This window comes from Episyrphus balteatus, chromosome 1 (genome assembly GCF_945859705.1).
Source record: "Episyrphus balteatus chromosome 1, idEpiBalt1.1, whole genome shotgun sequence".
In the NCBI taxonomy this organism is placed as follows: domain Eukaryota; kingdom Metazoa; phylum Arthropoda; class Insecta; order Diptera; family Syrphidae; genus Episyrphus; species Episyrphus balteatus.
The window spans coordinates 10236735-10250841 of NC_079134.1; the positions used below are offsets into that span (position 1 = coordinate 10236735).

At 29.3% G+C, this 14107-nt stretch overlaps 1 protein-coding gene across 16 annotated transcripts in view; it reads left to right on the forward strand.

Annotated features, from left to right (window-relative positions):
• Nucleotides 1–3164: 3164 nt before the first annotated feature.
• Nucleotides 3165–14107, forward strand: part of LOC129915138 (adhesive plaque matrix protein) — a 43609-nt gene continuing 32666 nt past the window's right edge. For 7 of the 16 annotated variants that reach the window (XM_055994663.1, XM_055994607.1, XM_055994643.1 and 4 more), the window contains exon 1: nt 10611–10713. In XM_055994663.1, coding sequence (XP_055850638.1) covers nt 10696–10713 — 18 coding nt within the window. In that variant the 5' untranslated portion in view covers nt 10611–10695. Of the gene's footprint in view, nt 3792–10609; nt 10714–14107 lie in introns of those variants that run through there. The other 9 variants (XM_055994613.1, XM_055994667.1, XM_055994671.1 and 6 more) reach the window with 4 other exon arrangements.

Genomic DNA, 14107 nt, shown 5'->3' on the forward strand with positions numbered 1-14107 from the left:
GGTGGATAGTGTATCAATGAATCGTTTACATCTAACATCGGCACAAATGATGGCAAGAGTTGACATTAAAATTTACTTTTACATTACACGCCAAATATACAAATACTCCAAATGAAATTCAGAAAAATGATTTTGTATGATATTTGTTTCTCATGCATGATATTTTCATAGACACTTAAGATTCATGGTTCCAATCTCAAATTTAACTTTTTTGCTGGATTTCAATATACTATAGTAAATTTGTATATGTTTCTTAAAATTTGTGTTGTTCTCATTTCATTTTGGAAATATTTATGAGGTTTATCTTCAGTTTGTCCATAACAAAATTTTTGTACTTGACCTGATTTTTAGATCATGTTTGGTTTTTAAAATCAAAATTTTGAACTTCTTATCAAAATGTAAAATTTAGATTTCATTACTTTGAAATTTGATTTATCGAAACGACGGTTACAAGACTTCATTATTTGAATGTTGAATTTTATTTGCAAAATATTAAATGCACGTCTGGGTCCACGTACTTGCTCTTATGGTAAAAGTTGCCAAGGATGTTAAAGTTTCTTATAGCATTCATAAAACAAAAATTTTAATTCAATTAGGTAGGTATGTCATTATTTTATAACAATTGTAAAAAAGGATTAAAAGTTGGTTTTAAAAAAACGAAAACACCCTTTTGAATTATTTTAATATTCAATCTGAGTATGACTTTTAGTTTCTTGTTCAACATAGAATTTTCGGAATTTTTTTTTCAAAAATTATAGGAACCGGTTTTTAAAAAATTTGTTTTGTGTATGCTTTTCAAAAGAAAATATTATTCCACACATAAAAACGAAATTTCAAAAAACAAAAAAATATCAACCTGTTTTCAAAAAATTGGGTTTTTCAACAAAATTTTTGAAAATTTTCTTAAAAATAGAAAACTGAAGATTTGGAAAATTTTTAGAAATTTTATTATTACGGCTACTACTTAGACGCTTTTAATTAAAAATTTTCGCTGAAACCGGCTTAGTCTTTTATGAGAAAGTCAGAAATCAAGAAAACGGTTTTATGGCAGATACCGTTAATGACGGTTCGATTTTATTTCAAAAGTATTACTTTATTTGCTACAGTGGACGTGTTTTTTTTTTATAAAAAAAACGTAAGAGACGTTTTTGAGAAAAATTACTTTTTCCATTTAATTCATATGACAAGTTCCGTTAATTTTGGTCCTAAAAAAGGAAAACAAAAATAATTCTTATTATATATTAGTATACCTATATTTTTTTGGAATTTGAATTATTTGAAGAAAAGAAAACAGCTTTTTATTGGAATTAAAGTATTACATATTCAAAGTTTAATTAAAATCCTTTGAGCCGTTATCTACAAAAATAGGATAACTCGAAAAGATCTATAAAACTGCAAATCAACTGCTTGGCTTGAACTACCATAATTTAATGATAACTGAACAAGAACATATGGAATATCTGAACTTACTATATCTTTCATACCAACTTCTTTCCAATCAGCCTCTTATTGACCAAATTAATAAAGAAACAACCCGTTTCAGTTTATGGAAATAAAAATAAAACATTAATTTGTGAGAAGCTGTCAAAACACAAAGTTATAAATTTAATTCCCGTAACTTTTCTTAATTGAAAAGTAATCTCCATCAAATAAAAATCTTCAAATTGAAATTCTCTTTACATTTTTCATTTATTCTTATCTATCATCGTGATTTAATTTATTGCCTTTCCAACTAAACTAGTTTAACAACTTAATTTGTATAAGCTCCATCAAAGATATATGAAAAGCCTTCTCGTATAATTCCAATGAACTCTTATATTCATGATTTATGACCGAACAAATGATTTCTAAGTCTATTACCGTTAATCAACATACTTGCACTCGACAGCAGCTAAAAAGATTATTTCAAATTGCAATTATAGATCTAGAATATCAACCACCAATGGAGCAACAAAAAACCTATTTCAAGTACCTAGTCTACTCTATATGATGCCTTCTGTCTAATGAATGAAGTACCTCTACTCAATCTTCTTCTTTCAGTATTTTTACGATGACGACGACGAACGACGACGATCTCAGCAAAAGATCTAATGTATCTATGTACTCTATTTCTGTAGTTCTTCTTGTATATCTTTGATAATAATTTTCAAGACTTTTAATTGCGGTTTGTGAAGATCTCTCATCTCATCTCATGCGGTTTATAGAATTTTTCAACTCAACATTTAATCTTCTTGAACTCAGCATCTTCAACGTTGCCATCGTCTTCCCAATCTTCCTTGGCAATAATCCAGCTTCTTACCCATCAATATAGAAAAATTTCTCTTCCTTGTTTTCAAGATGCGATACCGTACACACAAATTTTTCTTTTAACCTGAAAAAAAGCTGAAAGTTACAACAGCCCAAAGTGCTAAAGATTCCAAACATAAAATTAATTGGAACGAAAATAAAAAAAAAAATACAAATCTAAAAGCAACTTCATTTCACAGAGATACTACATTTTATATGCGTGGAGGCACACATTACATTACAACTGGCTACTCATCAGAGCAGCTGTTAAACCATCCGTGATGATGTACACTCGCAGCATTTCCTAGGAAAGTAAAGAATTTGCATCTATAGAATCTAGAAAACCACAAGTCATGAATCTTGATTCAATGCCAATCACCCAAACGCATAAAATGAGCCCCACTTGGACCTAACAGCCGGTCGTCATCGTGTCGGTTGGTTGGAATTTAACGCTTCTATGAGAAAGATACAAAAGTATCTAATAGCTTGTAAGACTATAGACCGAATACATATTGGTTACACCTTGAATCGGAAGAAACATTTATTGACTATTTACCTCTACTCCTCTAGACCAAACAAGAAAATCGTGTTTCACACACATTTACTCGAGTCTTTAGGCTTTCCTAAAGGTACCTTAGGCTAACCTCTATAAGTCCAAACAACAAGTGCCTCTTTCAAAGCTTATATCTTTTTCTATACTCCCCCAACTCAGAGAGAGAGAAGCTCTTAAAAGCTTTCCAATTTGTCACAGTTTTATTTTTCGCTCATTTTCGCTGAATACTTTCTCATTCAAACTACCGGTTGTTTGTGGTCGCAGTTTTTTTATTTCCTCCTTCTCTTATCGTCTGCTATAAACGCCAAGAAACCAAAGTATCTACGAACCACAACAAACCAAAAGATATAGCTTCTTAGCGAACATAGAAGACAGAGCACAGAGGTATGAAATCATTCGCGATATTTTTTCGCCAAGTCGCTATATCTCATACTCACAGGCTGACTCAAGTAAGATACTTTTAGCTGCCGCCATCAAGACATTAACTAACAGTTGACGACTCGCTGCCAAACACTGCGGACGAACATTCGAATTGAACGGTTCTCGAAAAACATATTTAAAACGGAATAAAATACCTTATTTTTTCTACTAGCTCACTCTACCTTTAAACTTCAGTCTTTCGGTTCGAAGAGACTTATCTATTATTTGAAATCGCATAACGGAACGAAGCCATATGGTTTAGAAATCTTCCCCAAAAGGATACAAAAGGACTTTAAATTAACTTCCTTTCGAACATTTGATTTTATGATATTTCGAAAAATTCAGTGAAAAGTGATTATTTTTGTTCGAAAAATTCGAACTTGTATAAATCGTGGCGTGTTTTTGAAGAACAAAAAACGTCTCTGCTGCGTGTGATTTGACAAAAGTTATAGTGAGTAAGTGAGTAAAAGTTAAACCACAAGGATATTATAAAAGCGAGTAGCCCAGGAGACTTCGAAAGTCGAAGAAACAGGTGAGTTTTTGTGGTGGGAATACTTTAAGAGGTTTTATGAGTTCGGGTTGTATTGGAATTCCGTAAAAAGGACGTTGACTTGTCGACTAATTCGAAAGGCTTCTGTGTTTGCATGAGAAGCGAAAAAATTCAATGTTGACTTAGTGAAATAATGTTTACACTTTTTTAATTTATTTTTGAAAATAACAAACCGACAAGGTGTTTTTTTGTTGTTGTTGTTGTTGTTTTGTGTACTCATTGTGTGTGGTTTGTGTTTGACTTTTTTAAATGGTTTTAGTTTATAGATGAGAGAGGGTGAGAGTTGAGAACTATAGACTAGTAGACGGTTTGCAAAAATTTGTAATGATTTAAAAATATAAAAATGTTATGTGTACAGTTAGAAGATTGGTGATGTAGATGATGATTTTGTTGATGATGATGATGATGATTATGTCATTTTGTGTATAGGAATGGGGTGTTTAAAAAAAAATTTTGATAGTGGGAAACTAGCAGGAAGCCGTTTAAGTGGTAAACTTACCTACCTCGTTCTAATTGAGGTTATATGTACATTGTACATACACCGACTATAAGTATATTTGAGGAGGAGGAAAAAAAAAGAGGTTGACGGTAATGTTTATAGACTTTTTTTTTGTTTTGAGAGGGTTAGTTGTCGAAGAGGAATAATTACTTATGTTGAGGAATAAGAAAACAGAGGAAAAAAAAACAAACAACAAAGGTATATAAGCAAAGAAAAATATTTAAGGAATGAAAAGCAATTTGGTTGCGTACACTTATTTTTTGTGTAGTTATTCTTGACTGGGTTTGTTTTTGTTTTTTTTTTTTTTATTTTTATAAAACATTTTCGTATTATTGCTTAGTTTATTTTTTCTTGGAACTATAGATAGAATGAACTCTTATGCGTATAGGTATTATCTTCGCAAAAGTTGAACTCAAGAACTAATGGTTTCTTGGTATAATGAGTAATGAGATATGAAACAAGTCACGTTGGCGAACATTTGTATTGTAAGATGCTTTGAAAAATTACCTAGATTTGTCAAAATCTTCATATTCATAGACTTTCAAGATAAAAAATCTGGAACTTTTTTCAAGATTGTTAAATTTTGAGTATCAAGTGGGAGGATAGAACGTAAGTATACCATTCGCAGTAAAATCTGAATTTGAGTAAAAAATTGTAAGAATGAATTTCGAGCTAAATGTTCGCTTATTCATAGTACTAGAACGTATTTGGTTTAATGGGTGACTCAAAATAGTCTTACCATTAGCAGTGATTTTCGGTATTCTTCGATATAATCAAACACAACATTAGATGAATTTGAAAGAGAAACCATCCAAAACAATATTTTCTTTCCTTAAATGTTGTTCTTTTCTGAAAATATTGGGCACCGCTTTCAAAAAAAATTAATAAATTTAGAAATAAGTAACTTACGCTATAAGATAATAAGCATAATTTGAGTAACTTACCAATTTATTGACCTCTCCATAAATTTTATTCATTGGTTTTAAAGACTGTCTAAAGTTACCTACATACCTAATCTGTTAGAAAAAATTTTTAAGCGGCACTGTTTAGTACCCTTTTCTATTACAAAATTCAGTATTCTGTATTTCAAAATTATGAAAATTTTAAATTCTTTGCTTCAAAATTTTGTAGATCTACATAGTCCAAAAAGTCTCCGTACAGCTACAATTTTTTTAATTTTTTCCTTAAAATACTGAATTTAAGATATCGAAATTTTTTGTAAAGTACCCGGAATGATAGAGAGTATATCAAAAAATAAATTTTAAACAAAATTATACCATTTTTGTTTAAAAAAATTAAAATAACAAAAATTCATAGTACGAAAAGGGAAAAAAGGAACAAAAAAGTCTCCGTACAGTTAATTTTTTTTGACTAGTTTGTGTTGAAAAAACTAAATAAAAGTCACTTTACTTAAGGAAAAAATAAATTTATGACTAGTAGGACTTCCTCTGATCTTGACCACTTTCTGCAATCTGTTTCTAATCGAATGGACAAGCTTGGCGGTCTTATCTGGAGAAATTTTGTTCCATTCGTCAAGTAGGATCGTTTTGCGGTCTTTTTTGTTGGCTATTGTATGCTGACGAACCTTTTTTTCTACGTTAACCCATAGGTGCTCAATAAGATTCAGGTCTGGAGACGAAGCGGAATGTTTAACGTTCTTACTAAAATTGCACAGCAACCATTTTTTTACTACTTTGCCCGTATTTGTGGGAATATTGTCCTCTTCGAACGTAAAATTGCTTTCGAGACCCAGTTTTTGGACACTTTACTAAAGAATTTTCAAGTTTCCAAATTTATCCTTGGTATTTTCTATGAAAAAAAGGTTTCCAACGCCGGAAAAGGCCATACACCCTCACACTATTACATTGTAGCCGCCGCCGTGCTTTAGAGTAGGTATCAAATTTTAAGGATTCAGAGCAGTTTTGGACTTTCAACATCCTCGGTTCAGATGGACGCCGTATGGTGTATACGGCGTCCATCTGAACCGAGGATGTTGTATTTACTTTCGTCAGTAAGTATAAACTAGTTGCAGAACGAATTTTCTGGTACTTTACAAAAAATTTCGATATCTTAAATTCAATATTTTAAGGAAAAAATTTAAAAAATTGTAGCTGTACGGAGACTTTTTGGACTATATGTATATTCTTGTAATTAAAATTCTGTAAATTCTTTAGAATTTGAAATTAGTGTTCCACCATAAAACAACGTTAAATCAACGAAAACCACATTGATTTAACTATTATTCGGAGACGAACATTTTAAAATCAACGTGGAAAAAAGGTTAATTTTTGATGGTTTCGTATCTTAAAGTCACATAAATCAAAGTAGTTCATCTTTGAAACAAACGACTTCAATTTATTTTTTCCCTCAGTGTACCATCTTACATTTAGCAAAAATTTTAATGGACTTCAAAAATCTGTACTCCAAAATTCTGTAAAAAATAATTGAATAATTGTTTTGAAAGTGAAATAAGGTGTTCACTTTTTTTCACTTTCTAAACAATTTGTTTGATCATTTCAAGTTCCCTGAACTTTAAATACAGACATTTAGAAAAAAAAAATTGGCATACCCCTAAAATTTCCAATAATTAGGCTCTTAAATCATTTCTAAGTACCTTTAAAAAAATATACCATTTTTGTCGAAACAGAAACTACTAGCCCAGTTAGTGATGACTTCTTTCTAATTTACTTCAAGTTTTTGAGTAAAGACTCTCATAAAAGATTTAATTTGTTATTGTGTTACATCAAGGGTCCGCTCAAGAACAACAATTTTATATTTCAATATATTGTTGTTGTTTTCATACTTTTCGTTCATCAAAAGTTTTATTTTTCAATACTTTAAGTCGCCAGTACACGAGTTTTATATAATTATAAAAAATACTGAAAATTGAAAAATTTTACACATACGCCACAGTGACCGTTTATTTTTTTTTTGTATAAAGAAATGACTAAAGCTAACTAAATTATCTGATATGCAACTTCATAGTTATTAAGTTATTTAGGTAGTTAAAGATGGCGGTCAAAGCAAACCGTGCTTGATGACCCAATTAGAGCAGAATGCGCCGTTTTGATACCAAAACTCATGAAACCTGTGAGTGATAAATGGATTTATTTGAAATAAATTTTAAATTGGTTTTAAAAAGGGGAAAAACAAATATTAGGCAGTCCTCAATCCACGAAGTTATTTAGTTATTTAAGAGTGTGATTTTGGAGCTGGGGTCAATTAAACTTTTAAATTGAATTATATTTAATCACTCCGCTTTAAATAAATATAATTTTTATTGTTTTTTCCTTTGTTTACTTACATAAATATTTTTTTTGAAATCTTATACTTCACTTTTCCCCTGCTTAAAATATCCCATTATATTTTATGTAGAACTTCAATTCTAAAGTTTGGGCAAGCTTTGAGTTTAGATCAATTAAATTTAAAAAAAAAAAATATTTAAGTTTATTTTAAAGAAATGGCCCTGAGAATCTCTCATCTTGTATACCTTTCAGCTTATGTGGATTATTTTAGACTGGTGCAGCAAAGTAATACTTGAAATTTTTCATCACTTCATGATTTGTTCATTAATTAACGCATTTACGAGAAATCGACAAAAAAAAAAGCCTTTTTCGACGTTTTGATTCATATATACATAGCTTACATTTGTATTAAATAATCTGAACTTAAAACGGTCTAGCGTCGAATAAATGAGATAAATGAGATGTATTCTTATAATGTTAGGACTTTAATCCATTGATATGTAGTGTACAAAAAAGACATTTTTCTACACGATTTGACAAAACTATAATCAAAGAAGATAGAAGACTCGCTTTATTTAATTTCTCAATTTCTTTTCTTTCTGTTTTTTTTTTAATTTATTTTTATCGCTACATTTATCTCAATCTTTCTGCGACCACATCAAGTTATGCAAATCCATCGATACATTTCAAATTTAAATTTTTATTCTTATGTTTAAAGTACACAAAGTGGTTTCACGTACTTGCACGAAATGTGAAAAATAACATTTTCATCCAAATTTGTTTTTTGATACAAGTAACTAAAAATCAATTCAAATAGAATTTTTTTTATAAAACTTGTTTTTTTTTGGAAATGTTAATTTTAATGTACGAACTTTACTATCAGATAAGGTTAGAACACTATCTTAAAAAACCAACGATTTATTTGGCTAAAAATTGGCAAAAACTTTACAAGGGTTAATACAAATCCAAGTTTTTTTTTTTTAATTTTTAGGAAAAAACATCAAATTATACCAAAAACATTTTGTAAAAAAGAATTGTAAGCCATTAAGGGGGGAAATCCCTCTGGACGATAGCTTTTTCAATATTTTTTTTTGGAAAACTGAAAGCATTTATTGAAATTTGTAAAAGTATGTTATATTATTGACATTATGAAGTATTGATACAATTTTTTTGAAGTACAAAAAAAAAACAAAATGGCGGCTCTACAGGTCTTTAAAGTTGACGCCTCGAGTTTGCGCCGTGCAATGCCCAGGTCCAGAAAATTATTTATAATCAAAAAAGAAATTTTTTCCAATAAAATATATTTATGCGCATTGTATGAACCTAAATCTAATAAAAAAAATCATGTGTGCAATTCAGACGTGGTAGAAGTGAAACCTTAAAAAATCATTTTTCTTGCAAAAAAAAAAAAAATATAGAAAAAATCTACCTATTTTTATTCTATCACCTTCAAGTCCATGTTTTTTATATGACAACCTAGATAAATTTTATATCATCTGAAAGCTTATTGTCTTAGCTCAAGTCTATGAGACATCTACAAAAAGAGCTAGAATTTTTTGAACTCGATCAATTTCCATAAAAAAAAGGGAAAAAAACACGTATTTTTATCTTCTCACACTATTAAATCAATTTTTATCCCTAACAACCTGTACAAATTTTTACACCATCTGAAAGCTTGTTGTCTTGGCTCAAAATATATATATCGATCAAGTGTATGAGACATCTACAAAAAGAGCTAGAATTTTTTAAACTCGATTAAATTTCATCCAAAAAGCAAAAAAACATTTATTTTTATGTTCTCATGCTATTAAATCAATTTTTTTGTTTGACAACCTATACAAAATTTTAAACCATGTGAAAGCTTATTTTTTCACCTTGTATAATGATGCATAAATCTTTTTTCAAAGATGTCTACAAGAGAAGTTAGAATTTTTTAAAGTCAACCATGTCGAATTTCTAGACTGAGTACTTCCTACACTGGTAGCTGGTCATCGCCAACAGATCTCCACAGGTTTTTTGAGGTATTTTTAAATTTTTTTCAATTTAAGATTGTGTAACTTGTAGAGCACGTACCGTTATGTGTGATATATCAAATAAAAGGTTATGTTATCAACATGTGTATTAAAGTTAAATCAAATTTGCATGTGCACTAGATCAAAAGATATAACGTGTGTTGGAAAAGAACATCTTTTTACCGTTATCTCCGAATTTTGAACATGAAATTAATTGAAATTTTGTACAATTATAATTTATTTAATTACCTATCTACAGTACAAATTTCATTCATCTATCTATTAAAGCAAAAAAGTTATAACAAGTTGAAGTCGTGTCGCGTTTTCGTTTCATCTTGTTTCAAATCCCTACGATACTAAAGAAGTTTTCACTTCAAAAGTACATAAAATAAAAATAAGATACCAAAAAAAACGAAAAAACACAATGTTTTTTGTAAAAAAATTGTTAAAAAAAATTTTTATTGTAAAAATGTTATTGAACTTTTAGGTTCATGCCAATAAATTAAAGAGCAATTTGCAATTTATTTCAAGTCGATAGCTTCATTAGTTTTTGAGTTACGTTGCACGGCGCGGAATAAAACGGGTTTCGAGGAAAAAGCGTTTAAAGTTTTCGTTTTCGTACTGTGGTAGGTTCGGAGGGCATGGGTTTCGGGACTATCTAGGGGCTTTTGAGGCTTCATTTAAGGCTTGGACCACTGAAACTAGTTTCTTCGGTTGATAAATGAATTTATTAGGCAAAAAAAAATTAATGCAAAAATAAAAATTTTCAGAGGGATTTCCCCCCTTAAGTTTAAAAAGCTCAAGTTTGGATCAAAGAGACAAGTTTGTTAACTTTTACGAATCCTAAACTTACCTTTTCGTATTTAGTACTTGTATAATGGTTCAAGATAAAAAAGTGACACTTGCACTACCAGTCATAGATATAATACTGAGCTAATGATGATAAGAATAAAATTAGATTTCAAAGATCTAGTCTTATTGAAACCATGTGTCAAAAAACAACGTGCGTTCTTTAAATATTAAAATTACTTAATAATTCAGCTAATATAAGTTTTCCGCTTTTAAATATCGAGTTTTGTAGTGTTTCATGACTTGGATTTTTGTACTTGCTGGAGGAGGAGGTGCCTAAAATGAAAGCTGTCAAAACGGTGTGTCTTTATTTTTGTTCTTCTCTAGATCAAGGTGTTTTTAGACTCTATAAATTTCCCTTGCAATTTTGTGACAGCCGGTTTAATTTTTATTTCTAAACAAAAATAATAACAAAAAACAAATAAAACTGATAAAAGAATATTTGAACAAGCACCCTCTTTCTTATCAAAAAGCTTGTTGAACACGACAACTTCATCACTTTCAAGTGACATCATTGAACTTGATTGCTTCTGCATTGAAATTGAAATTAAGTAGAACATCCCCCAAACCCCAACCGCATTCAATTTAATTATTCTCAATTTATTTTTTAATTTCTATTTTAAATTGTTTTTATTTTATTTGTAATATAAATACGAGTATGAGTATAATTTTGCATAACCTTTACAAGATTGTTACGAAGAAGTTGTCTCTATCAGTTTTATCATCTGTAAACTGAGACTCCCATATATTTAATTGGGAGTGGCTGGGGAATTGGCAATTTGCGTGGGGGTCATTAGATTGAGACGTTTTTCATTTCTCTTCATTTGATTTATAACAAAAATCAAATCAAACTTAATAAAAATAAATAAAAAAAATTATATTGAATTATTCAATGGAACTGTCTTGTCTTCTGATAGTCTGTGATATTTTTTTGTAATTTTGTTGTTGATGTTTTATTTATTCGCCCTTCAAAACTTTAGAAGAATGAAAATAAACAATAGAATTGATCTTCGCCTTGGCTTAGCTTGGCGCTGAACGAAATTTATTTTAATAAATATTCAAAATTATGTACCTAATCGGTGTTAAATCAGAATCACAGTCTTCAAAATTTTAAGCTCCACATCATTATTGGCCAGTTAAATTAATAATAATACAATTTTTTTTCTCTCGCGGTCTAAAAAAAACGTGTGGAATTACGGAACAATAAAGAATCTTTTTTTTTTGGCACGAAAGAGACACATTTATAGAGGTGATGTCATGTCATGGCATAATCAAAACACACGTCGATGTTGTGGTTTTATATTAAATTCTTAAATTTTTCTATATGTATGACAGCTTTCATTGGATCCATGTATATTTGTATACCCACTGTAGAAGTACAGATAGATAGATAGTCTCTCTTTTACAAAGATTAACTTGAATCACATCAAGTCCTCTTATCTGGAGTATCATTTTGCAAAACTACATAAATAAGTGGTTGCTTGTTTGGCTTTGGTATAATATCAACTAAGGGTGGAATTTGAGATAATCAAATTAATTTGTTTGTATTTTTGTGTATGCAATTTATTTATTTATTTATTTTTTTTTTTTTGAGAATGCAAAAGTTTTTTTTTGTTTGCTCTATTTTTTTTTTCAATTGGAATTTATTAACAACCGGCCGGTGAAATGGCAACGGGTAAGTCTTGACGAGTTTTGAATAATGGAAAGTTCAAGTGAGTTTGCACCTAACACCGATTTATGTATACAAACTGGACAAAACAAATTTAGATCACTGAATTATGCTAAAAAAAAAAGTAAGCGTTTTTAGGAGGTATTGTCCAAGTAGAAGTGAGGGATTTCAAGAACTAATAGGGACTTGAATAAATTAAGTGTGAACGAGTTAAATTTTAAATATGGCTTTGTTAGGCTTCTAAATGAAGCTAAATTTCTTGATTTTAATTGAAGAAGTGCTTGATAATGTGAATGTTAAAGAACTTATATCAGCTTTTCTCAGTACTGATTATGAACGATTCCGTTAGTGGCATCAATCTGCGTCAGTTACGAAGAATGCCAATCAAATCGAGTGCAATTTTTCAAAATTCTACGTTTTTAACAAAAAATTTGTTTTTACTTTTTAATTCTCTATTCTTAAATTCAAAGTTCTTATGCGACTTCCAAGAAGATTACGTTAACCGTTTAAGGGGAATAGAAATAGAAAGAATGAGAGTGAATGCGTAGCACTCGAACGCATGCGCGTAAACATTTCGTATCTTACTTTAGTTATCATAATCCCATTGTAAATTGTAGATTACAATATTTCTCCACTCCAAAATGATAATAATTAAAAGATGTGATCAATTGTAAGCGATGTTAATAAAGTTTGTCTAAAAGAAACAATAAATATGATTTCACTAAAAAATTAATTTCTACCCCTTAATATTTTCATTTCCACATTACGAAATTTCTTTTTTTTCCGCGCGCACATTTTTTTTTTCTTTTCTTTCATTAAAAATTCCTTTTTTTTAAATTCTGCTTTCTAAAATTCTACCAGCATTTACTTAAACACAAAAAATTCTGCTAATTTTGTTTTTTTTTTCATAGCACTTACTAAAAAAAAGTTCACCTCATAAATCTAATTCGATTTTGGTACTTTGCAAACTTTTTGTTGTTTAATTGCCACTGGTCTGCAAAATTTAACTTTTTTTTTCTCCTTCAAATGATTTTTTGATATTATGAAAGATTAGACTTTTCTGAATCTAAATATGGTTTCAGAAAAATTCTATCTGGTACCATTTTTGTAAAAATAATTTTTGAAAAATGTGGGTAGTTTCTAAAAAATCACCCTTTTAGATTCATTTGAACTTGTATAAAATTAAAACTATTTGTCGCATTGAGCTCAAATTTGGAGAACTTATTTCTCATAATATGACCTATCGATTGACACCAAATATGTCCTTTTACATTAATGTTTACTCATATTTTAAAATACTGATTGTCAAAAAAAGGAGAAATATCGAAATCCTTCACTTTTTAGTAAATCCTACATGAACAAAAACAGGAAAATATAAAATATCAACGCCCATTATATTTGAAAAGTCAAATATGTAAAGGAAACCATAATTAAATACATTAAACAAAATTTTTACGTTTTTTGTAATTTTATATACTATTTTTCTATTCAGAAATATCTTATTTGTAATAAACCATTCGATAAACTGAATTGTAAATCTTCAGATTTGTTTCTCCTAGACACAAAAGTTTACTTTTCTTATAGTTTTTGATGTACTGAGTTAGAATTCGAAGTCAAAAATATTCTATCACGTCAAGATTTTGAGATATTCGCATTAAAGTATCACAAAATCTACTAAAAACTACTATATCTCAAAAACCAGAGCAGACCGAAATTTTTTGAGTTCGGATTTAAAATCAGCATACTAAAGTCCATTAGAAAAGTATACTTCTGTTCTAGGGAGAAAGATACATATATTAATTTTTAGAGATCAGTTTCTTTATGGTAAGATATGCAAAACCTACTAAACTTACTTAAATTAAGATATCTCGGAGAAGAAAAGTGATATTGAGAAGACTGAAACTGAATTGGAAAGAAAAAAATAAGTTTTTTCATAAACTGTTAAAATTTTAATTGAAAAAGATTACATTATGCCAAAATATTTCTTTGAAAACAGCAAAAAAAAATTTTGATTTGAGATTTTC